The sequence below is a fragment of the Opisthocomus hoazin genome, chromosome 5 (genome assembly GCF_030867145.1).
Source record: "Opisthocomus hoazin isolate bOpiHoa1 chromosome 5, bOpiHoa1.hap1, whole genome shotgun sequence".
Classification (NCBI taxonomy): Eukaryota; Metazoa; Chordata; class Aves; order Opisthocomiformes; family Opisthocomidae; genus Opisthocomus; species Opisthocomus hoazin.
In genome coordinates, this window is record NC_134418.1 from 13,164,594 (window position 1) to 13,190,250 (window position 25,657).

The 25,657-nt window shown below is 41.2% G+C and overlaps 1 protein-coding gene across 3 annotated transcripts in view; it reads left to right on the plus strand.

Annotated features, from left to right (window-relative positions):
* Window positions 1-18,000, plus strand: part of AFAP1 (actin filament associated protein 1) — a 125,040-nt gene extending 107,040 nt beyond the window's left edge. For 2 of the 3 annotated variants that reach the window (XM_075420453.1, XM_075420454.1), the window contains exons 11-18: window positions 1,164-1,309; window positions 4,934-5,051; window positions 6,510-6,764; window positions 8,559-8,673; window positions 10,374-10,538; window positions 11,099-11,289; window positions 11,980-12,141; window positions 16,676-18,000. In XM_075420453.1, the coding sequence (XP_075276568.1) occupies window positions 1,164-1,309; window positions 4,934-5,051; window positions 6,510-6,764; window positions 8,559-8,673; window positions 10,374-10,538; window positions 11,099-11,289; window positions 11,980-12,141; window positions 16,676-16,702 (1,179 nt within the window). In that variant the 3' untranslated portion in view covers window positions 16,703-18,000. The remainder of the gene's footprint in view (window positions 1-1,163; window positions 1,310-4,933; window positions 5,052-6,509; window positions 6,765-8,558; window positions 8,674-10,373; window positions 10,539-11,098; window positions 11,290-11,979; window positions 12,142-16,675) is intronic. The other variant, XM_075420455.1, reaches the window with a different exon arrangement.
* Window positions 18,001-25,657: the final 7,657 nt, after the last annotated feature.

Here is a 25,657-nt window from a genome sequence, read left to right on the forward strand (position 1 = left end):
CTTTGGGTAAATAACTTAGCAGTAATTAAATAATGGATCACAGCTGATGGGAACTGTAGAGCTCTTAACTCTCATTTGTTTGCTGCTTCTGTGAACTCCTTTTGCTGAGTCTGTATCTGTATTAAGGTAATTGTGCAGTGAGAAAATGCAGTGTGCCAGCATTCTGGTGAGTCTCTTGACACCGCACGTGGACACACTGGCACACTCCTCGTACAATGAAGGTCATACTTTCATCTGTGTTAGGTGGGCCAGGATTTCTTGGGGGGCTTTATTCATCATATTTTGAAAGCTGAAATGAGAAGACACTTAAAGCTAGGTATGAGGAAGATACAGGAGGGGGCAACCTTGTGTTTTCAGTGGCAGGATGGACACTTTGACCATTTTGGAATTCCATCTGTAGGTCATGTTGGTTTCCTGTGCTTGCAGCCAGGCCTGTTATATGTGAGCAATTCAGAGAAGCTGAAAAAACAAGAAAGCAGCTCAAGGAACTGTGAATGGCAATGAAATATTTTTAGAAAAATTAGAAACCACAGTTTCCTTCCCCTTCCCTCTTTTTTCCATTTTTTATTTTGCTACTGTTTAACTTTGTAATTGGGGACTTAAAATATGAAAAATTGACAATTATTTTAATGGTATTCAAGATTCTTTTGGTACCATTAGGAAAATGAATGCCATCATCTAGACAAATGTATTGGAATTTTTAAAAAAAAACCACTAAAATTTCTTCTACTATTTAATTTTTTTTCCCCTCGTGTCTATGTAGGACAAAGGTTTTCTTCTACGGAGTCATCCTAACTAAAATTCCCAAGCCTAGCACAGGAGAATAATTCTGTTATAGCTTTCAATTTTCTGAAGTTTAAAATAAGCATGACTTGAATCTAAATCCACTAGCCTTAAACGATTATTTTTTCTTCTTTTCTGGAGTTTGCGCACTTTATGTTAGATCATAACTGATGAGCACATAGCTTACTTAACGTGCACTCCTTCCAGCAAAGCAGTCTTAAGAAATCCTGGGGTTTTCAGGAGTTTAGCAGAGAGAAACCAGAGCCTCTCATACAATGTGGTAGCAATTTGTCAGCCAAGAAGAACACTCCATTTTGAAATAATGCTCAGCTCAGTGGCAGACTAAAGACCTGACATACACCCTTGCCCTCTCCTTGCAGGCATCCTCCTCCGAAGACATGGGCAGATGGATAGGAATTTTGCTGGCGGAAACGGGGTCTTCAACAGACCCCGGAGCCCTGCACTACGACTACATCGACGTGGAAATGACGGCAAGCGTCATCCAGGCTGCCAAACAGACCTTCTGGTGAGAGGTGTTCAGCTACCTGGGTGGTTCCAGTCCTGTGAGAAGTTATATCGCTAGGTTAACTCCGGTGCCAAGAGAGCTTATCAAAATCCACCCCCCTGTGCCAGATATTGGAACTCCTGAAGTGTTTCAGCATCACAACATGTTAGATGTGTTTATGATTATGGTGTTGGCATCCTGCTAAGTTCTGTAGAAGATGCAGACACCATCCAACTTTACTCAAATCTTTACTCATTTTTTCAGTAAGTCACCTTATCAAATGCTACATTTTAATATTTTTTTTTTTTTTTTGCCTGAAAACATAGAAATATCCCTGGAAGAGGAAAAATATGCTGAAAACTAAATAAATATGCAGCTACATAGCTTACGTTTGTCTGTTGGCTTTATTTGCTGTACATGTAGCCAATATGTGCAGCATACATTGGCCAATATATGCTGTACACTAAGAATGTATAGCAAATTTAAGTCTTGGATAGTCACATTCTCAGTGTTCCCTTCCCAAGTCCTTTTCAGAATTAGTAGCAACTTCGTCAAGCTCACACCACTCCAGTTAATTTCTGGGTTTTAGTTTAGGAGGTGGAGATTGCGAAGGTGTCTAGGGTGCAGCACCGAAACTCTGTTTAAATTGCAAATCAGCGCAGTGAATTCCCCGTTACTGATCCTGTGCTAAGTGCTACATACTTAGCATATATAGTGATTTATGCATTCAAATCAATTTGGGATTAAAGCAGTCTTTGGTGGGAAGAGACTGTCATTTTTCCTTGGCTAGATGAGGTTGTTTAGAAAGGGGAGTGAAGGAGCAGTTGGCACCGGCGAGATCCCCTGCTGCAGACATACCCCGTGGTTTCCCAGGGTTCGGAAAGTGGATAGTCTGAGGAGACAGCTGGCAAAGACGACATCCCTCATCTCGCTGCAAAATGAGACTGCCCACAGAAATTTGGAATTTGTGTGGCTTAATGTATTTGAGAATCACACCCTATCTGCTCATCATAACTTTAAACAGACTGAAAATGCAAAAAATGAAAGGCAAAATCTTCAAAGTTTTCCAAAAGAAGACTCTCATGCCATTAGCAAGGTGTTAAGAGGGCTTTAACGAGGGAAAATGCACAGCTTCATTCAGGATCTAGTTTGAATGACTTCTGATAGAAATCAAAGTGACTCAGTGTTACCACAAGCCCAGTTTTGTGAAAGCCAGATAATTCTGATAGAATCAAAAAGCACTTAGCTTACAACTTATGTTAATATTTCTTTTGAAGTTAATAGGGCTCAAAAAGTTTATCCTGTGTTGACGTATTTTTCCTTCAGTCAGCATCTAGCAATAACCACATTTAAGAAAGAAATAGAATGGAAACCTTTTCCGCGTGAATACTGCGTGGCTATCCTTTTCTGAACAAATGTGATATTAATTGGAGCCAAGTGAAAAAACATATGCAACTAGACCACATGTTAGAAAGGAATGTTGAACAACTTGCAAAATAGCAGAATTCCCCTATTAAGAATTAGTTAAAATTCATTGTTTTTTTTAAAGGACTGGAAGAGCTTGTTGATAAGGAACCGGAGTAGCTGTCTGCTGATTTTCAACTACTAGAAAATGAGGAGAAATTACAATAATACTTATGTGTTAATAAAATACTGTTCTTGCCCTTTATATAATGAATATCAGTATTCCAAATTAATTGCAGTTATCATTAAACCTTTGATTATCGCACAGTCACTTCAGGATTATCGATTGTTAGTTTCCTGAGACTGATGTTTTGCAAAACGATGGGCTTTTCATTAACAGTCCCATCAATTTTCTTCATCTAAATTATTAGGTATCAAGGAAAGGCTGGAGAAAAAAATGTTTCCAAGCAGGTTTTCTCCATTTCCTTTCCCCTCTAGCAGTTTCAGAATACAGTTAACTTACATGGATACATCTGTAAACAGGATTAATGAGGCTTAGTCAAATAATGCTTATGAAGTGTTTGCAGATGCTTAGATAAATCTTAGCTTGCTTTGGTGATGGGAATAGTTACTACAGGTGCATCAGGTGTCATTAATAAATAGCCCAGTTTTCAGACATGGTTAGTACGCATCACTCTCATTGAAGCTACTTAAAGAGAAAGAAATACAATAACAGCTCCAAGTGCAGCCCTTCAGACTAACCAGAAATGACTGACTAACCAGAAACACTTGAGTAATGTTCTTCATTAAGAGGAACAGTAAACAAATGCAGCCCTCTAATAATGTCTGAGTATGAGATAAGATAAAGTTAAAAACATTTTTATCATGGAATTTACCTTGGGCTTTTTGGTTTTTGTTTGTTTGATGTAAGAAAAGCTTCTGTCTAACGATTATTCCACCCGTGCCCTGCCTGGAAAGGCTCACGTGGAACTGGGCAGGTTCATCCCTCCTGTGAGCCCGGGTCTCCTGCAGCTCAGGTGAGCCCCAGTTGGATGAGGTCCATCTCCCTCTCAGTGAGAAATTCAGTGGGCTGCATGTTATTCCAAAGCCAAGAGAAAGCATCTGTTGAAACCACAGCATTTTTGAGCCCTGGCCAGTGCTACAGAAGACCCTCTCTGCTTTAACAGGGCTTTATCGTATTTTATGAATGTCAGCACACAGCCTGAATAGTTCCATTGTCAGGGATGGAAAGCTTTGTTTCCCCGTTCATGTACACCTGAAGCTGTAGGAATTATTTGGAATCTCATTCTATACTGTGTTCAATTTCAGCGGTTGCTACAAAGGAAAACTCACCTTTGGGGCCATTATCTGATTCTGCCATTTGCTGCATTGTTAGATCTTTGCTCCCAACACAAAGCCTGTTTTAGTCCACGATATCTTGCATGTATTCTGCAGAATTTCACTAAAACAAGCTGCAGTGTTGATTTGGGGGCAGAAATACACAAACAAACATATGTATATATCTATATACATATCTCTCATTTGAAGTGTCCTGAGAGCTCAGATCCACTGTGTGAAACAGAACAAGAATGAACATTGGGAGTATCTGCATGCACCATTACCCAGACAGAGAGCTGGGAAGCACAGTGCCGTTGTGCACACTCTACCCAGCCAAAAGTTCTGATACGGAAATTAAAAATTCCCAGATTTTGAAGAAGAAAATATTCAGCAAATTTTGATACATATATGAACTTAGATTTTGTCAAAGTTCCATTTTTTGCAGATTTTTGCTGGATTTGATTCTTGTTTCTCCCACTTAGTAAGTTTGTACCCCCCCACCCCCCCCACCCTGAGCATGCATGCACCCAGAAACACCTGCTTCTCCCTGATGCAGACAACAAGGGAACTTCTGTGGGACACTGGCAAGCTGGTTTATAACAGAGATCAGCAGGTTCCCATGTAAACATGCCACTGAGCCGTTACAGCTGTTGCCCTCCTGGCTTTCACGCAGTCGTATTCCCGCTGTAAGAATGGAGTACAGGAACACATGCTGTAATGTTGGCTGCTAGCAGCAACATGTGAGTAGCAAAAGAATGAAAACTGTCCTCAGCTTTCCTGCAGAAAGTGAGAAGATATGTGCTTCCAGGCTACATAATCAGACACAGGGAACATACCACTGAATCATCATTTAGACTTAGGTTCAAGAGCTGGTTTTTATTATTTTTATTTTGCTTTATTCAGTTTCATGAACAGGCGAGTTATGTCTACAAATCCGTATCGGGGAAGCACTGCCAATGGCTACGCCTGCCCGAGTGGAATGGCACTTCATTACGATGATGTTCCCTGCATAAACGGATCGGTAAGAATTGAATTTGCACAGAACAAATGGTTTGCATGTGTTGAATGCATGGACATCTGAAAATTATATTATCTAAAAAGCCCCACTGGGCAGTTTCCAAATGAACTCCTGTTTTTTTGATTGGAGGCTGCAAACTTCTCTCACACCTACGGAGTATTAGGGGTGTGGGACATACTGTTTACATTAACCTGCGCGTGAGCCAACGTGCATTTAGAAAGCAGTTGCCTGTTGATGATTTGTTGCCAAGTCCTTGAATATAATACTCACTTGAGGGGGTACTTTTTAGATCACACTGCACCTGGCAAAATTAAGGACTCGGTTACACCAGGCACTTTTTGGTGTCTGTTGAAATAAAACCAAAACTGAAACACTTCTCAGTCCCTGGGGCTGCATTCCTCATGACAGCAGGTACTGCTTATCCCAAAGGAGAACCACAGTGGCCACTTCTATCCTGACAAACTGCAGAGCTGATCATAGGCAGATGTGCAACAGGGTTCAACACATAGTAGGTGTTAACCCATAGCAATGTGTGGTCCTCAAGAAGATTCACAGAGGATCTACAGCCTGTGTCAGCTCTTAATTTGGGCTGCTTCATAAAGGCCCTCACTAAGGCTCCAGAGAAATTCAGAGTTTCAGTGTTAAGTGGACTGTGAGTTCAATCCTCCGTCATGTCTGAGTAATGGCAGAAAGATGGCAGAAAACCCCTCTTGGGAACGACATGCAGCTGCGTGTGCGGTGAGCAGTCTGTGTGTGTCGTTCTTGGATGTGCCCAGGCCTTTGTATGAGCAGTGTACTGCCACAGCCAGGGTGGATTAAGGAAGGATATTTGGCAACCAGGTTGGTTGCTTTTAAGATTAATGGAATGAATCACTGGAGTATTGTTGTTGAGCTTTCCATTTTTCTGAAAAGAAAAAAAAAGTAATAGCCTGTAGCTATCTTAGCTGGTTAGCTCAGAATAATAATTCTCCAGCAAACAGAATATAATATTAGCATACCAGCAGCTGGTATTCACTGGAAAGTCATATAGCCTGAAGAAAAAAAAAAGAGAAAAAACTTTGGCTTCTGCTAACTGTTAGGCTGTGTTGCTTTTGACTACTCATGAACCAGATGTAATCCCACAGATTCGCCTGTGTATACCCCCCCGTTAGCACAGTCTGCTTGTGCCCCCTTGGTGCTAGAGCTGACGACTGACGGTGCAGTCTGTGAAACAGGGCGGGTGGTGGGACAGTGTGGAAAATCCACAGGCCTGAGGCTATGAGCCATGTAATGCGATGCTTTCTTTCCACACTGCGTCCTCCCTGCCTTTCGAAATAGCTTGATTCAAGCATGAGCAAGAAGCATATACTTGCTAAACACCAAGGGCTTGCTATGGTCAAAAGAATTACTAATGTTTTAATTTCACTGAGGAGGTTCTGCATGGTGTATTGTTTACTAACTGCCAAAGTGTATGTGTTGCAGTGGGAACCAGAAGATGGCTTTCCTTCTCGTAGCAGGAACATTGGAGAAGAAATGCTTTATGATAACGCAGGCCTGTACGATAACTTGCCGTCTCCAAAAATCTTTGCGCGCTATCCGCCAGCTGACAGAAAGCCCAATAGGTTATCTACTGACAAACTCTCCTCTAACCATTACAAATACCCTGTCTCATCCAATCTGTCTTCTGCTCAGTCTGTCACTAATACCTCTGCTGTGGGGAGGGGATCTGGCTCACAGGTACTGTACTATTTAATACTTAACAAAGCTTTTTATTTTTTGGCTGTTTTGTTTGTCTGGTTGTCATCTTAAGGGCCTTGGGCTATTTCAGTCCCTTAATGTTAGCACTGGAAAGCTTGGAGTTTAGTCCTGAGGCCACTGCAAATGAAACAGGTTTGCTAACTTGTAAATTCTGATGTGGAAGTATTGGCACCTGGGAAAGGCTTTCTCCACAAGTTCTTGATGATTTACAGATTGTGGATAATAACAAAAAAAAAGACATGTGACCTTCCAAACTTAGCCTGAATGCATATATAGCCGCCTTGTCTCCTTAGGTAGTGATGACTTCAAAAAATAAAAGTGAAATACGACCTGGCTGTGAGAGCAAATTTACCTCTCTAGAATTTTACTAATCTGTATGTTGTGTATCCTATGGTTATATATATTGTCAATATATGTAGATACCAATATATATCAGATATATACTAAGTGATACTGTATATAGCGTGTATATACCAAATTCAAGCTACTGCCTGTTATTTTCTTCCCCCCTACAAAACCTGAGCCTATGTCTATGCTGCTCTCTGAGGGTGACCTCAGGCTTCTGGACCTCAGCTGAAGTGCGAAGCTGCAGAGCAGATGGAATCCTGTGTGCTGAGCCTCAGCAGCAGACAGGCAGACCCTGCAGTGGGGCAGAGCAAGCCTTGCTCACAGCCACACTGGGGACCTTCTCTGGAGCCCATAGCCAGTCTCCGAAAGCTGGGCATTGGCATAAGCCTGTGAATGTGTCACAAAGATGGGTGGGTTTCAATCTAATCTGAAATGGAACAGTTAGATAAGCGTTTCCCTTCTCTAAGGCACCTGCCATATTGTGTGTTAACTCAACCCTTATGAAAACTTCCTGTTGGAATATTAGAATTCAGTGAAGTTGCAGACTCAAAGGTGGACCTGAGCAGTAAGTTGCCCTGAACCTTGGCTGCAGCAGCAGGCTTCTCGTTCCATTCCCAGTTGAGTCCTCAGAAGCTTTTGGAAGCAGGTGACCAGAGCGTGGCACACGTCTGCCCCGGGCTCGGCTGAGGCGTCCCCCATGGAAGCACTGCCATTATCCAGGACAGTGCTGCTCTCCCCAGGGTTCAGTTCGTTGCAGGGGAGTCCTCTAAATGGAAACCCCTTGGACATAGTGTGCTATTTCTGGTGATCTTGTGAGCTTGTCTGGCCATTGTGAGAAGTTTTTTTAAGTAAGAAAAACTTTTAGTTATTAGCTAGAAGTTGTGTAAAAGGAAATTGACATGTTATCTCCTGGCATTTAAAAATGTGCAATAATTAATATTGTTTTTTTAAAAAAATAATTCCTTGCACTACGAGAATGGCAAGGTCATACAGTAAATAAGAAAAACTGTTGAACTTTTGTGTATCAAACCCTGTTGGGTTTTTCTGTATGAAATTAACTCTGACAAGCCTGTGTTTCAAGAATCTTTATAAAATTATTCAAAAGTACAACTTTTCTGCCTCACAGTGGCTTTCTTAATACAGTAAACACCAGAGTTTTAAATAGCTTGGAGACCATGATGCCAGCAGCGATGGGGAGTTCATCCCCTTGTTATCCTCTGATTGCTGCTCTGGCTCCTGCTGAGCAGGCAGCTCTCAGTGACAGAGTCTCTGGAGGAAGCGCTGGCTCCAGCTCAGTCAATGCGCTGTTAAGGCTCTCCGAGCAGACGGCTTTTTGTCAAGCTTCGCCCTTGATGACTGAGGGTGACTGTAATGCCAGTGGCACAGGAATAGCTGGAGCCGGTTTGTACTTTTGTTTTCAAACAGTTTAAAGGCAAGAAGCCTCCTGTGACTGCTAATGGCATCACCGGAAAAGGGAGAACTTCAAACAGCCAGCCGAAGAAGTCTGAATCGGTGTCATGTGTGAAGCGCACCGCATCCAGTAAGTATCTCTCCTCGCTGCTGCCCCACTTGTGAGTGGAGTCATGAGGATACCCAAAACAGCTGTCTTCTTAGCAAACAGATAAAGAACCACTGTGGTTCTTCTGTGCCCGAGAGGCTGAGCAGGAGACGCCCAGCAAGACTTTGAATAGGAGACATTGTGTGCATTGGTGACTCATTAGTAGTCCAGCCATTCCACAAGATAAAAGGTTGTCATGTGGAGAACGAGAAATATGAAATGTGGAGCCGTGGCTGCAAAGTCATGAGGGCAGCAGGAAAAAAAAAAGGGTAATGATTCTTCATTTGGGGCAGAGAGCAATTCTGTGTTCCTGTTGGAAGAGGAGGATGAGGAGCTGGGAAGTACATGAGAACATTATGTTGCTCAAAAGTGGAATTATTCTTATCACTAATGAAAAAGTATGACAAAATGATGAAGACAACCATACAACTCAGAAACTTCCTCAGAGAGATGAGATTTCAATTGGCAAGTGGCACATTCAGAAAGAGGATTCTTTGGGGCAGGGGGATTGCCTTTAGGAAATCCCTAACCGGGATTGCTTTGCTTGAAGAAGAAAAGACAAAAAAAAGCTATAATCATATTTTTTTAAATACAGATTCAGAAACACGGCTTCTTTTAGAGAAGGAATGAATGTGGGGGTTTTTTTGATCCTGTGATAAATTTTTTAAGTCATGGATTTAATGGCAGTAAGAGAAATTTGGGTTAGACTTTAGGAAAAAAGTAGTATGTTTCTTTCTAACTAGGTAGGCCAGTTGGTACTAAAGTAGGTAGTTGTGGGAGTAAAGGCATCTCTGTTACTAAAGACCAACTAAAACTGCTTTGACAACTAATTGTCAGGAATGGTTTAGTACAATTGACATTGCCCTCAGATATGCAGACAGACAGTGGTGTGTTAGCTGGCGTATTGATTTGAGTCTGCAGTTGGAGCAGCAGTATAGAAGGGGCTGTGATATAAATTAGAACACAGCTACATGTGAGCCATGAAATCAAAGCATCTATGTGGAGGTAAAAAAAAAAAAAAAAAAGAAAAAGAAAGCTCTGAAGTGTCAAAAAGGTGAGAACATCATTATGTTCTCTTACGTCAGATGAGAAAAGACCTGTGCTTTAAGTACTTGAAGCAGGAATGGAAATTAGGCAAGTTTTTCCTCTGACCCCTTCCAATTAAAAATCAAGGGTTCAGAGATAAAGAGGAGCCTCCTTTCCTTCCTCTGAATTGCACACAAAGGCAAGGCCATGTTTCAAAAACCAGTGTACTGGTATGTATCTTCTTCCCCATATAAACGTAGAGAACAAACTGTCTATCCCCTATGGTTTCTGTAGTGGTGCTGCAGAACTCAGCGGGAATCATGGATCTTGAGAAAAAGTCAGTGGAAAGGGAATGGTTGCTCAAACCGTAAAATTGTTCATGTGATGTTCAGTCTCAGGGAATGGTTTTGAATTTTACTGTTAATCTAACCAAGTGACTGGGGCAATGAGCTGCCTAAACAGCTGAGGAAGCACATAGGCACATACACACATATATGCTATAAAGGTCTGTTTTATCCAAGTTTAAGCTGAGAAAATTTCTTTGGTGCATGTATCTGTAATTTTTGCATCTCCATTTTAAACTGTAACCCAAGTTTGAATGGGAACAGGCAGGGACCAACAGGATCAAATAAACAACTATGATCCAATACACACAGATGCGGAGCAGTACAAATACGGCAAGAATCGTGTGGAGGCAGATGCAAAGAGGTTACAAAGCAAAGAGGAGGAGCTGCTAAAGAGGAAAGAAGCGCTCCGGAATAGGCTGGCCCAGCTCCGAAAAGAAAGAAAAGATCTACGTGCTGCCATTGAAGTCAATGCTGGTACGAGGTGGTTTTTTGTGCTGAATTCTGCCCTGGGTAGGCTGAATTATGCAAACAGATTTGTATTCTGTGCTGAAGACATGCCACTACATCAGGTTTGGTTTTGATGTTAAACTATACTCTGTAATGTCTAGATTTGGGTTTTTACATGTGTATGTGTGTGTGTACACGTGTGCCTGTGTAGTATGTATGTATAGGTGTGTGCATATATGTGCGTGTGTCTATAGATGCACCTATGAAATTACAGTGATGGGGACTTAAGCAGAACAAGGGAATAATTTTATTGTGACTGGCTAGTTCTATTTTCATGACATGGAAAAATTACAAAACAAATAATGACTTGAAAGTAGACTCGAAAACTAGGGCAGGCACCTGAAAGAAAGCATTTGATTTCTTTCGCTAAACTTTTTACATGAAAAAATGCTTTTTGCAAAGTACGTGACTTTTTGTAAGGTCAGATCTTTAGACACCTTGTTCCTTACTTTTTAAAAAAGAAAATTATTTCTGTAGGTGTCAATTTAAGCCTGTTGTTGAAATAATAACATCTCTGTGAATGACAGGCAGGAAGACCCAAGTGATTCTTGAAGACAAATTAAAGAAGTTGGAAGAGGAATGTAAGCAGAAGGAGGCTGAGCGTGTGAACCTGGAGCTAGAACTGACCGAGGTGAAGGAGAGCCTTAAGAAAGCCTTGGCTGGTGGCATCACACTGGGCTTGGCTATTGAGCCCAAGTCAGGAACATCAAGCCCACAGGTATGCAAAGCCATTAAACACGCACGTCCCAGTACCATGGGCTGGGAGTGCTCTGCCTTCTCATCTCCAGTAAAATGAGTGGGAACTGAGAGTTTTCAAAAGGTTTATTAAGCACAGGAAATAAGAGCAGAACGAAATGCCTTTCTGCGTTATTTGCATTATTCACTTAAATCTGGTTTACTTTGTACAACAGCAGGGAGCAGGTAGGCATGGAAATCACAGACACTGTTAGGATAATGTGCAAAAGCTGACACCTCATTGTCCTCAGTGATTGTAAAAGTGCATAAACTGAGACATTGCTCCATCCCAGGAAGATGTAAATGCACCAAAATCATCCTGCAGTGACTGAGACCTACTTGTGTTGGTCCTCTAGCAGTAACTGTCGCCCTTTACGTGGTAGTCCTGGCTTATGCTGGGTCTGTGGCAGAAGCAGCCAGCAGAAGGATCAGAGGGATTTGTCAATTCCTCCAGATGACCCAACGCTCTTTAATGACAGAAAACAAACTTTAATTTTCATTACAGAACACAGACTTCGTGTTTTTTAATTTTATTCCAACCTCTTTTTCATTTATCCATCATTATTATGAGTATGGTTTCTTAAAAAAAATCTGCAGTTCAAGTCTAGATAGAAGATACTGCTCATGTGAGTCACTGGAGGAAACTCACTGTAGGGTTTTCACTCTTTAATAGTCTCCAATTCTCAAGCACCGAACTTTGGAAAACTCTCCCATCTCCAGTTGTGATACCAGTGATACTGAATGCTCAATACCTGTGAACAGCGCAGCCGCTCTGAAGCGACCTCCCTCGTCAAATAATTCTCCATGTCGAGGCCATGTCCTTCGAAAAGCAAAGGTGAGAAGACTTACGTCTAGTTTTCTTTGTCTGTCCTTTTTCTTACTTTCAAAAAAAACATACTTGCTTGTGGTGAGACAGAGGAGAGAGGGAGAAGTTAGTTCGTGTGGGTGAAATTTAAGAAGAGAATTTGCCATATCTAAATTATTTGTATTGCTACATAAATACTGCTGATTTTGAGGAACCTTTTGCAGAAGAATTGGTAAGTAGTTTGGGAGACAGATTTGACTCTGCTCTCTCATTCACTGTTTTTCTCTGTTCCTTTATAGATTTAATTTGCAAGGTAAGTGGTCTGTGACCTAGAGAGTCCATCTAAAATTCATAAAGTTACACTAATCTGTGTGGCAGAGAAGTGGTTAAAAGAGCACTGTTGTAGTAGGTGTTCTGAAACAACACAAGATTGGGTCTGATCTTTGCCAGCTGGTGCAAGAACAGGGTAGTTGTACATTATAATAATCGACAATGTGTTGTGCAAATATCTACTTCTGATGTACACTTAAAGTAGAAATTGAATTAATTGAATTTAGTCTGGCAAGTACCCGGCTGAAGCTGGCAGTCCGCTTGCGTTGGTACAGTTTCCTAATTGTTGTGCTGTAGTTTAAATGGGATTTGCGTGACCATTCTTCTGGCCTAAGTTTGCCAGCAACATACATGTGTGGGCAGCGCGTAACCAAGGGGGACAGTAATAGTGTTGGCCCAAGCTTTTGTTGTTTTAGTAGTGCACTGATAATTGTAATTCTAAACAATAATAATTATAAACATTTGTCTTCCATGCAGTCCATTTCTTTCTTCAAAACAATGAAGTATTCTGTACAGGGGTTTTTTTAAAGCAACTTCTCTTACATGTCTTCATTGATTATGTACATTTACAGTGACTGAGCATGAGCCTGGCACCTAAATGTAGTAGATACTGAAAAATCAACATCCCAGCAAACGATTTGGTTTTCTGGCACATCCTAATCTCTCTGTTTCCTCCCCCCAAGGCCTTTTACCCTCCCCACATTGGCCAAGCCATGAATTACATCTCCTGCTATACCTTATGTGAGAGGTTTCTCGCCCTTCTTCTACCACCATTTCCTCCATCCTTTCCATGGTCATCAGCTGCTTTTTTTCTGTCAGTTAGCCTAATTCATTTAAATTCAACTAAGAATAGTTGAACTCAGCATAATAGGTTTTAGTTCTGTTTAACTTTGATGTTTGCTGCATGTGTTTCAAACCCGAAGAAGGATTCATGTGCTCTGAAGCTTATCTCTGTATTCCAATTATATCCTAATTTGTCTCATAATGATATCATCTCTAACTATATGCTTTGCCTTAGATTTGCGTGTTAGCACAGCGTTACTCAGGGAATGTGGTCTAGCAGAGCACAGGCCTTACGAAAGGGAGCGCGGATTTGTGCTACACGCTGGACAGGCACATTAAAGCCAGCCATTTCATCTTTACAGCTGGAGAAACCAGGGCACTATGAAAACCTAAACATTTTTGGTGTAAAGAGTGCCTTTCAGCTGTAGTACATTTTTTATGCTCAGCATATACCAAGCAGGAAAACCCCTGCTGTGTTGTTTGATATTGCTGTGCTTTGGATGGCATGATAGCTTGGTCAGGCTCTGTTGTAGAGGAATCTTGGATAGAAGATTGGGCTAATCAAAAAGGATACGGAGCTACTAAGCATATTTGCCATCCTGGGAAAAACAACTTAAAGTATCCAATTCAGCTTTAACAGCTTTTTCCTAAAACTTCATGCATTAAATATGGGGTGAAATTTTGCTGAATTAGATGGTGCAACCCAAGCCGTACTCAGCCCGTTCGCAAGGAGCTGCAGCCAAAGTCTGCCATCAGGTATCTGCAGCACGCCCCGCTTGCAGGGACAGGGTGGGATTAACTGTATATGTGCGAGAGTGGAACTTGGCTCTCAATTCTTCTGGCCTTTTGCAGTTATGAGTGAGCCCAGGCCTTATACATGTGGCAAAGGAAAGGGCGTCACGCGTGAGTATCCCGGAGCAGAACTTGGCGCTCCACGCATGGGTGTCAGTGCGACGTGTGGGAGTGAAACAGATTTCACATCCGTGCTAGCGCTTGCGTCTTCAGCAACTGGCAAATCTCCCAAGGTTGCGAGGGAGTTGTGTAAGCATTTGAAATGTCAGATTTTATTTTTATTTTCCCCCGGTATGTACTTGAATGCACTGAATGCCTCCCTTCTTGCTCTTCCCTTGCCTGAAGGATGCCGAGTCTGTCACCCGGCAGCCGTGTGCTCGCAGCCACCCTCGCGTCCCTGCCGCGGGCTCCCAGCACCACGCTGCTCGCTGCTTGGGCAGCTGTTGCCGCGAAGGTGTGGGCTGCGCAGCCTGCGCCCCAAGCACTGCGCTGGGGGGGGCTTTGAGACTGGCACCCCCAGAAGCTCGCTCCTCTCGGATGCGCTGACGTGAGGGGGAATAGCAAGAGGACAGAGCTAGCGTTAGATCTAAGGACTAGCAGCGATTTGGGATTGACTGCTTAGGACATGCACTGTGCCACAAATACATATGCGTGCAGATAGTTGGATTTTTCAATTTTTCTGTTTGTAACGTTTTTAGTTTTCTTATAAAGTAATAACGCATATTTTTCAGAAGTCAGAAGGAATTTTAATTGTGATTTTGTTAATCTCTACTGGAAATGGAGACTGTGTAAAAAAGTGGATAACAGTGTTCTGCATTAGCATTCCTAGAGAAGTAAAATACTCCAAATACCCTTGCTGTAATTGTTTAACTATTTCACATTTCAAATGAATTTCTAAAACCAAATTGTTATGCGTAGCAAGGAAACTGCAATGAGTAGTTCTGCTCTGTTTTCCAAACTGGTGGGCTGGTGAGTGTCAGCAGTTTACATTTCCTTATGTTCAGGGACTGGAGAAGAAAAGGAGCTCTCCCAGTTTCCCAGCTCCCAGTCAGGCTGTCAGTGTTGCCTTTCATTGGCGTGAACCTGCTGGAGAAACGGAAACAAGAAGTTCTTTCTGCACCTGCAGAAGACGCTACTTTCAGCTTTCCAGGCTTATTTAACACTGAGAAATATTCTCCTCCCAGTTGCTTAGCCAGCGACTTCCTTTAGATCTTTGGCAGTGTATACACAGAGAAAATACATTTAATATCTATTTTAAAGTAATTTAGTTGTTACCAATACTGTGTTTGAAGTTTAGATTTACAATAATTGGAAGTGTAAAACTATTTTATATTCTATTTTAGTAAAAGTACCTTTTAAAAGAAGGGGAAAAAAAACCACAAGATTAAAAAAAAAATCTATTGTCTTCATTCTTTAAACCCAAGATTTTTTTTCCTAATATTGTGAAAATAGCCACCAACTGTGACCTTTACTCTTGCTTTACAACGGTTGAAGAGGTGTCGTAGTCATGCAGCTGTTTAGCCAAACTAATGCCATCACTGCTTTCAGCAGCAGAAATAGATATTCACATGGATAAGTAACAGGTTTCAGTCAGAGCTCTTAAACGTTGTCGAATGAGTGTTAAATTCAGGAATTCGGGTTGGGAGCCAAGTCATCAGGCTGCCTGCAGAGCCTCTCTGCGGAGTAGGTGGTGGGAGAGGCGTGCGCAGAGCCCAGTGCCTGGCGAGGCGCAGCCGGGCAGTTGCTCCACGGGGATGACTGCAGCGAGAGGCCAACGCCTTCGTGTCTTCATTAGTTCCTGATTGCTGTATGGGCGTGATTCAGGGAGCAGGTAGGGCATGGATGTCTTAGGCTGAGCCCGGCTGTCTTCAGCTCTTCTGCTCCTATGTACTGTTCGGAAATGCTGTAGGCGTCACGCAGTAGCCACACGTTCAATTTCACTGGGTGTTTAGCTATAGCAATCTCACGATTTTCACTTATGTGGCAGAAGAAATGGCAATATCTTGCTCTGTGGCATATGGATGAAAGCATTATAGATTACGTGCTTGCTGTGGATGGCAGGTGGTGTTGTCCTCAGCTAACAGGTGGGGAAACTGAGGCACATAAAGGCAAAGTGCTTTCTTTAACTTGCTGAGCAATAGCTCAACTTGGATTATATAGATAGGAAACAAATGTAATAGAAGCTAACGTCTTTCTCTTTACCCTGCCTGTAAGTGTCCCTACCTCAGTAAGCTGCCATTTTTAGCCGTAGAAACGTGTCTCTGCCATGGTTTTTGTAATGAACAACTGAAGAGTAGTAAAGCAATCACTTGGTGTCAGCTATGGGAGATACTGAGTGCTTCCTGCTGTCTCATGCAATGAAGTCAGAAAGCCCTCTGCGCTGCATCAGCCTCTCTCCTTCAGCTCCCGCTGAGTGCCCTAGAGAGAAAGTAACCGGTGCGGAGGGGTGGAAGCTGCACGCACAGATGCTATCAGGACAGACTTGTTAGCATTCCCTAACTAATTTGTGGGCAGAAGGCTGGATCCGGTGACGTTAATGGAAAAACTGTTACTGACCTCAGCTGGCTTTGGCGTAGCAGATCTGATGACATCAGTGAAATATCCTGATTTCTCTAACATTTTCCATATCTTCTCTTTTTTTTTTTTTTTTCCCTTCCAGGAATGGGAGATGAAAAATGGAACATAAATATAGCAAAACCACTCACTTTCCATAAAGGCCTTACCAATTACGGACCAAGACATAGGCTGCAAAAGACTCGTCTGAAAGGTGGTATCAAGCGATACAACATAAGAGGTTTTATAATTCTGTTAAGTTAATGGTAGCTTGGCGCTAATTTGCCTGTATTCCCTCTATTGTATTGCTGTGTAACTACGTGTGACCCTTCTTATTAGCTGTAACTCTTTATTTCCAACTTCACTGGTAAAGAAAATGAAAACCAAACCAACTATAGTAATTAAAAAGGAGCATAAAGTCCTAGTTGAAGGTTTACTTTGCTGGAACAGCATAGACCAGCAACGTTAATTATATCGCATCAGATGGCCTGAACGCTGAAGAATGATGCGTGAAGACCGACATGAAATCGTTACGGAGAAGAAGTACACAAGAGTAAAGCTGACTTTCGAGGTCTGCTGAGCAAAGTCTTGCTCATTAGCCATCACTTTGCTGTTAGCTGTTCACGTGGCAGAAGAAAACTGAAGAAATGTGTTCACAGAGATGGCGTGGCTGGCTCGAGCTGGGAAGGCAGGAGCTCTTCGCTGCCGCTGGCCCCTGCACTGTGGTGGGACCATGGACGACACGCCTCAGCTGTGAAGCATTTTTTGGCTACTTTTTAGACAGATGCTTTTTTCATTGGAAGATAAAAAGCTTCCATACTTTAAAAAAAATGCATTTTAATACGTTCTCTTTATTACTATTCCGAAGAACCAATCGTTTTCAAAGGTCATGTCATTGAACTGTGATTTGTTCCTGATTTTTTTAAAAGGCAAACAGGTATTTTTAGATACTGCTTCTTTTCTATACTTTTTGAAAAAGTAAAAGAAAACATAATTGAAATTAATCTTCAACAGATAGTGGCAACTCAGAGTAGCTTATGCAGTCAGTCTTGTTTTGTTTGTTATAATATAGTATTGTTAAACTTGAGTTATAGAACACTGCTGTACTTAGTTTCTTTCGTCTTTTCAGATCTCAGCTATTATTTTTGAGGAAGACGGACTGAAAAGATGATAATTTCCAGACTCTTTTACAAACACTTTTACAAAGAATTGGGGATTTTGTCGGACAGGAGTCCATTTCTGTTTACTAGGAAACAACATCTTGCATTTTAGTCTGTAAAATTATAGAAATCTGTTCTTATTTGTCTCTATCCATGTCACTCCTGAGAACTTACACGCATAAATTGTCAACTGAAGTCCTTCAAAATCTCAAGATTGGCTCTAAAAATCAGGAGAGAGAGAGGGGAATAAAATGTATAAGAAGTTGGCTTATTTAATTTTTTCTCTGTGGTTTTTTTAAGCCTTTGGAGAGCCTTCAATCACATTCTCAAGATTTTCTTCCTCCTCAACTGTAAGGACTAGAAAATTACTTTAATTAAAAAAATTAAAACCCTACTTGTAGTTTGAGATAATCAAAGATGTTAGGGCTGGAGTCTTGATAATTAGTTAAGACTTGCAATTGAATCTGCAGAAGCTGGCAAGACAGCAGTTATCAAGGATCACACCCCTGTATGGCCAGCCCTGTAGTTTGTCTCCTACCTGTAGGAATAGGTGTGTGTAACTCCGGAAGGGTACACTGGCGTTCCCAGCTGAGCTGGATGCCAGAGGACTTCCCACAGGAGCTGGGGGGATTTGAAGGCACAGAGCTGTCAGAAAGATGCAGGGCTGTGTCCTGTTCCCAAATGCAATTAATGCCAGGGATCCCGTTGACCTCAGCTGAGTAGAAATGGGGTCCAGCATGAGAAAAGGCTCTTTGCTTCTTGGGACTGTGCTTTGTATGAAGTGCTGCGGGGATGCAGATAACGGTAAGGAAGCAAGTGTCAGTGTGGTTTTCACTGAAACCAGGATTTTTTTAGTATTATTTTAGGTCATCTGCTTACTTACTAACTCTATAAGTGGAGGGCACATTCTATGCTGTACGACTATGGACTAAACAGTATCAAGTTCCCATAAATGTTTAGCAGAAACAAATTTGAAGCAAAAGTAAGTTCATTTAGGCTTTTTATTTCAAATTAAGTTATTTATTTGTATATTTCAATAAATATTTAATTTATATCTGTACATATTTATGATGAAAATTAGGCTTCTAGTCAACGTTTGCAATGATGTATCAGTTGCCATTAAGAAGTGGTCCCGCATCAAGTAATGCAGAGTAGTCAAAAGCCAAATCTCTTGTCTTGTTTATCCAATATTGGCATTGTATCTTCCAGTGCCCTATATCCCATGGGAAAAAAAAGCGCCTTGGCAAGGACAAGTTCTAATCCATGCCTGAGATGATAGAATTGTGCAAAATTCTGTCCGAGCAAACAGAGGTTGTGTGGTGCTGGGGCCGTGCACACAACCCCAAGCCTGGTGCCACGGTCTTCTGCTTTGCTGGTCATCTTCAGCACCTATAGTGCCTTTGGCACCTATGATGCCCACTGCAGCAGGGGCTGCTGCCAGAATTAAGCATCTTTCACGCTTCCTCCAGCAAAGGCTCCACCACCCCCTCGCCCCCAGCCCGGCGCGTTCTGTAACTGCCCGTCTCTAATGTGGAAGTACGTTGGTACCATCGCACTTGGCGTTAGCAAAGTGTCTGTTCTGTATAATGGCCAAGGTTTGGAAAGGGGGAAAACCAAAAAGCCTCGGGGAACAACCTCTCTATAAACCACATTTGGTGCTGTGAAATATACTCCGTTTTGTTGAATAGTACTTTCGCTGTACAATTTTTTATAAAAAGCAGCAGAGCTTGTATTTTCACCATTTTTCGATTTCAGGATCACCAGACAAAGTCAGCAATAGAGCAGCATGACTTCTGTTTTAAAGGAAAACTCTTGTATTTAAAACCATTGCAAACTATGTCTTTTATGAAAATGTTACACTTGCGCTTCCTCAACAAACTCCTGTTACTGTATCAGGTGCTTTTTTCAATTGTTTTTTTATGGGTGATGCTTTTAAAAAAAAAAAAAGATTATAACTTTGGGGGATCAAAGGTGTTTTTTTAATGAGATGATTGTGGCAAGTTGATTTTTCAAATGGAGAACTTAATTTAGTATCAATTTTTTGTTAAAGATACTCTCAAATTAATTGGCCGAGGCTGTATGTTGTAAGATAATGTTCTCATATTAAGAATGTAATTATTTCCTTATTGTATTTTTTAAAAACAAAATCGTATTTAAAAATCTCTGTGAAAAAAAGCATGAAAGAAACATGAAAAAAGTTTTTGTTTTATTTTTGTTATTGGATATGTTGGCAGTGCCCATTATAATTGACTGTAAATATAGTCTTTCTACTGTTTTTCTCAATGTATTTAAGTTTTTTGACACACATTCATGGAAACTTCTGTAAAAAAAAAAAAAGGTCCAAAATAGACCCACATACAAATGTGTGTCTTAGTAGCTCCAACTAACTTTATGCCTTTCTAGTTTATTCTTCAGAAAGTCTTGCAGAGCATGAAAAAAGACTGGCACCTGGGAGGTGCGACAGAACCAAGACCATTATTAATAAAGTTACCTGTCAAAAAGGAAGTATTTGCACTGTTGTTTCTTGGTATTTGTCAGTGTAGTAAGTAGGTGGCACTTTGGCAGGACACCCAGGATAGTCCTCCTCAACCAAGTACCCTTCTCCCATGCCAGTCGGTTGAAAGATGCTTGGACAGGTTACAATTAGGATTTTTTTTGGTGTCAGTTCTGTCCCCGTTTAACTGTGCGATGACCTGCTGCAACTGGCATGCAGTCTGTCTAAGGGACAGCCTGGCAATGGACAATGGGAGTTCAGTGTATTTAGAGCTCATAGCAGAAGTTACCGCTTACCTAGTGCTAGTGCATCAGTTTGCTTAGACGTCAACTCCATTAATAAATAAGGTAAAACTGTAAAAAGTTAAAAGTTACCCCTAAGAAATTAAAGTGGATCAAAATCAAACTGAGCTAATTATCAGACTACTTAACTAGGAATATAGCAATTCCTTATAGATGACTGACAGATGAGATTGAGCACTGATAAGCCTTAATTACTCCTTGTTGCTTTTCCTAGATTTAGCTCTTGCTCCCATTACACAAATATTATTACCAAATGTCATACTTAAATAGAAAACACATTTCATTTTACCAGACTCAGGGAAGCAGTATTGTAGACTAAATGGTTTCCTTTCTGTACTCGCAACCTCCTTGACCTCAGGAGAAAAAGGTGGTCAGCATATGTAAAACATCTCATGGTGGTGTAACTAACAAGAATTATCTCTCAAGGAGACACAGCGGTTTGTCCGCTTAATCAAAGCTCGTAACACTTCACTGCCTTTTGTCAGTTAAAAAGCCTTCAAAAGCAAAGCTTTTTTTATTAGTATTTCTCTGGAGAAGGAAACAAAATCTTTAGAAAAGATACACATACAGGACAAATTGTATAAAAATACACACATTATTTATAAAAATAGATATTTAGAATAGTTGTACTATATAATATATACTGTTATAGTATAATAGTATATATGAAAAATTTAGAAAATTTATACCTTAATACTCAGACTTATGGCCGAAAAAATCCTTAAAGAGGATCTCAGTGTTTTTCTCTAAGCTACATTTAATATTTGTTCTACCCAGTTACATCCCAAAGGCATTCAGTATAAAAGACCCCACCAACACCTAACTCCATTGTGGTTTATTCTTGCAGGTGGGCACCCACATTGCAAGCATTGCAGTGCTTTAATATTGAGTTCTTCTTTTTTACTTTTTTTTTAATTTGTGCATAAGTTGAGCGCCATCAGACCGCTCATTACAGCAGGGCTTTATAAAGAAGGATGCCTTGGTAGAGAATGAGCCACGCCAAATGTTGACACCATTTTTCAAACGGAGAGGGAAAAAGTCAGGAAACACAGCCTTTTACAGCTCTACTGTGCAGATTGACAGATGGCATAATAAAGTGAAGAATCAGTCAGCAGACTGAGAAATCACTGTACTGGGGTAGAGCCCACACAGGTTTTATACTGGGGTGTCATTGCTCATGAAGTGCTGAGAGGTCTGTGAGGCTGCTAATCAGCATCCAGGAAAAGAACACATTCTGCCTGGGTTTCCTCAATACAGTTTTGACAAGGTCCGTCACTGAAGAGGTTTAAGTAGCTATTGGAGAAAAGGAAAAGACCAATAGGATAAACAACTGGTTAGTAAGCAAACAAAAAATAAGGCATAAATTCTCTGTTTCCAGTGGCCTTGGGATCCCACAGGGCTGGGGTCTGAGCCTTGTGCATATCAGAATAATTGCAATAATTGGAAAAAATAGGAGATTAAAAATTTGCTGTTCCTAATTTATTCAGGATAGTAAGCCAACTACAAGAACTTCCAGAAATACCTTTTACAACTTCAGCAATAATTAAAATGTCAGAAGAAATTCAGTGTAGGTAAATGCAGAAAGAGCTGTCTGTGGTAAGAAAAGAAGAAGAAAAAAAAAAAAATCTAGACTTAGGAGCACTGAAATAGCTCTGACTACACCCAGAGCTGATCATGGAGTTTTAATGGTTAGGTCCAAGAAAATATCTACTTACTGCATAGTAACAGTAAATAAAAAAAGGCAAAAAAAAAAAAAATAATCCCATAGCAAATACCTTGTGATCTAAAATGCAGTGAATAGCTCTAGACCCTGCCTGACCAAGCCACACGTAACGTCACAGCATACGCTCTCAGCAGCGAAGCCGCCGGGCTGTAAGAATCCCTGCCGTCCAGGGCACCAAACGCTCTGACTGATAAAGATAACGCTGAAACAACTGCTATGCACAAGCAAGTGGTAAAAGAAGAAAAACACTTGCCTGGTATCGCCCATACCTCGATTGTGTGCTTTAGGACCTATATAACATTATCGAAATCTGGGCACTGAATGTCATAAATAGATAAACTCATATGGATGATGGCACAAGAGCAAGAAAGATCCAAAAGTACAGACACCTCTCCATACAGGGAAAAATAATACTGATTTTACAATAAAATTCAAAGCGAAAACAAAGATTAGGGCTTTTCAGTGTGAAAAAAAAAAAAAATCTTGAGAAGGGGAAAGAATATGCTAAGTTTGTGAGAATCAGCAGCAGAATGTGCCATGGGAATGAAATGGTCCTTGTCACTAATGGTCCAGACTCTGAGGGTATTGAAATTAATGGGGCAGGTTCAAAACAACTATACAGAGGTACTTCCACTCCCTGTCTAATTCAGCTATGGAATTTGTTGCCACAAAATTTTATGGATGCTACAAGCTTATACAGGTCCATAAACATTAAAGAAAATTCATGGCGGAAAAGAATTACTCACGGCTATCAAGCACAGAGCTACCAGCTCCAAAGCAGAAAGGTCCAGCTCCGCGGTGGATGGAGGCTGGAAGCGCGTATGGGGTAACTCTCCTCGTGTGCTGCCCCCTGTTCCCCTGCCTTATTGATAAATGAAACTGATTTATTTCATAAAAGACTATTTAATTTTTCCTGCCAGCCGTTGCAAAAGCATTGTCTCCTATTAAATAATGTATCAGCTTCTTTTCAATTTGATTTTTTGACAATGCAATGTCATTCCTTCACAATACATTAGATAACTGAAATAATTCAATTACATCAAGGATATTCCTCTTCAATAATCTCTCTTGATGACAAGGAAATAATTTTCCTATTAGGTTTTCTATAATTATAGCTCAGCAGAATCACAGCTACACGGTCCTGAGTTGAATTTAAGTGAAAATCTTCATTCCTGGTTTCACTGTTAATTTTTAAATAGACCGATAATTGCTGTCACTGAGGTATTCCTTGGAATTACTACTGTTTAAACCTGGTTTTTAGCAGGTACTGCTGCTTCTGATTTTTTTGGAGGTCAACTTGTGGCGTAATGGTGAGAACAGATCCTATTATTGTGTTAAAAATACACTGAGCAGCATATGTAGCATTGTGCTTCAGCTTTTGAAAACCGTGAGGGTCAGAGTACAGTAACGTTTTCACCACAGCAGCTGGCTTCATTCTTTCAAGGCATAAATCACAAAAAGCAAAAAATGGAAAAGAAAGCGGTGTCTTAATGGAAAACAGGAAAAAATATTGGCTGGTGTTTATGACTCAGAAGTTTTATTATAGAGACATAATTTATGATGATGCTGAAACCAGTTAGGCTTCAAATAGCTTAGCAATTAATATGGCTTTGATGAGGACAGCGAAGGAAGCAGAAGTGAAGTGATTATCTTATTCTTTTTTCCACGGAAATGAGTTTCTGAAGTAAAATAGCCCTTCAGGTTAAGTATGAGCAAGTTCCATTTGGTGTCTCATTTATGGTAACAGCCTGTCTGTGTCTGTTCTCACTCCTCTTCCAGCTCAGGCGCTTTCCTGAGAAAGAGCTATTGGAACAGCATTAAAAATAAGAGACTTTTGGTTTTGCTTTTATTTATATGAAAGCACTAAATTTGGGAAATGAAACATAGTCACTTGCGATTCAACAGGCTGCTCTTTTAGTGATAAATTGCGGTTTAAAGTCTCAGCTAGCCACACGATAGGATTAGACAACCGAAAATGACAACCTTCAAAATGTTTTCGAGTTGTTACAGAAGTAGGAGAAGCCTCAGGCCTCATTTCTGAGCCCAGCCTCGCATTTAGCGGGCTGTGCCACGGAGCAGGATCGCACAGCCCATACCACAGGGTTCCTCTGGCCGCTGAGTCTCTCAGCAGGGCCTACAAGGAAGTGCTGAATTAGGACAGACTGAGAAAATTAGGTTTGAATTTGTATTTTGGAAATTTCCCCTTCTAATTGGCCATCTTCTGATCCTCAAAATAAACCCAGTCCATGAAGAAATAATCCATTCGTTGTTCCATTAAAACTCCATTGCAGTCTATAAAATTTCTATGGCCAATTAAAAAAATTGGTAGATAATAGTTTGTGTTGCTGCTTTGTTCCAGTACAAGTTTTAGCAAGACTTCCCATTACACACAACCACAACCCTTAGCACCATCTCTGCTCTTCCCTGTTGTGGGCATTGGGCAGTGACAAGAACTGTCAAGTTTTTTTTACCAGCATCAGGCTGTCCCTGGGAAGGCCAAGCTGCACAGCAGCCCCCACCTCTCAGCAAACCAGAAACTGCATTTCCAACGTAAATCTGAGCTAAGGCAGCAGCACCTCACCTCAAAACTTTGAAGCAAGGAAGAACGCCTGAATTGCAGGGATGCATGACATATTCTGACTTGAGAAATTCAGTGACCTTCACGAAGGTAGAGAGCACGTGCCGGCAGGATCAGTACCAGCGTTTTGAGAGCCAGGGCCCGATCCTTGCATACAGCTCGCTTAAGGCCAGGTTTCGATTTGCAGACCCCTCAGTACTGCAAGGAGAATGCAGCTTCTATACGGCACATGCAACTCTTCAGGAAGAGAGTGGGCTAAAGGAAAGACAACGCAGTTAAAGAAAAAAGAATAAATGAGAAGCAAGTAGCGTGTGAAGAAGCCAGTGAAAATTGAAGAGATTGAAATAAAGACACAGGCAGGGCAAACGAACACACATAGCTTCGTTCTGTCTATGGCTCTCGATTACAGGGAGCTCAAGGCTAAAACCTGCTGAATTCTTTAGCTAGACTGAAATACTCAGGCTTTGATTCAGCGGAGCTCTAGAAGCACGTTTCTTGGAACTCAGCTGCAGTTGCATGGCTTCAGTCTGGCCACAGCGTGTCAGCCTCACGCCGCTCATGCTGCAGCAAAACTCCGCTCCCAGGGAAAAGGACCTGCTCCCTTTTTCTCCAGGTCTGGACTTGGGCTGCGGTGCAGGAGGATGAAGTGGAATGGCTACAGTGGAGGAGGATGAAGCTTTGCTGCAGCTTTTGAGTTCAGTGCTGCTGGAGTAGTTTGCTGCTAATTACTGACAAATCAAAACACACACAGACTCGGGGTTTAACACTCGTCTAACCATTTTCCCTCCAAAAATCCCATGAAATGCTTCACAAGAAAAACAAAGCAACCAA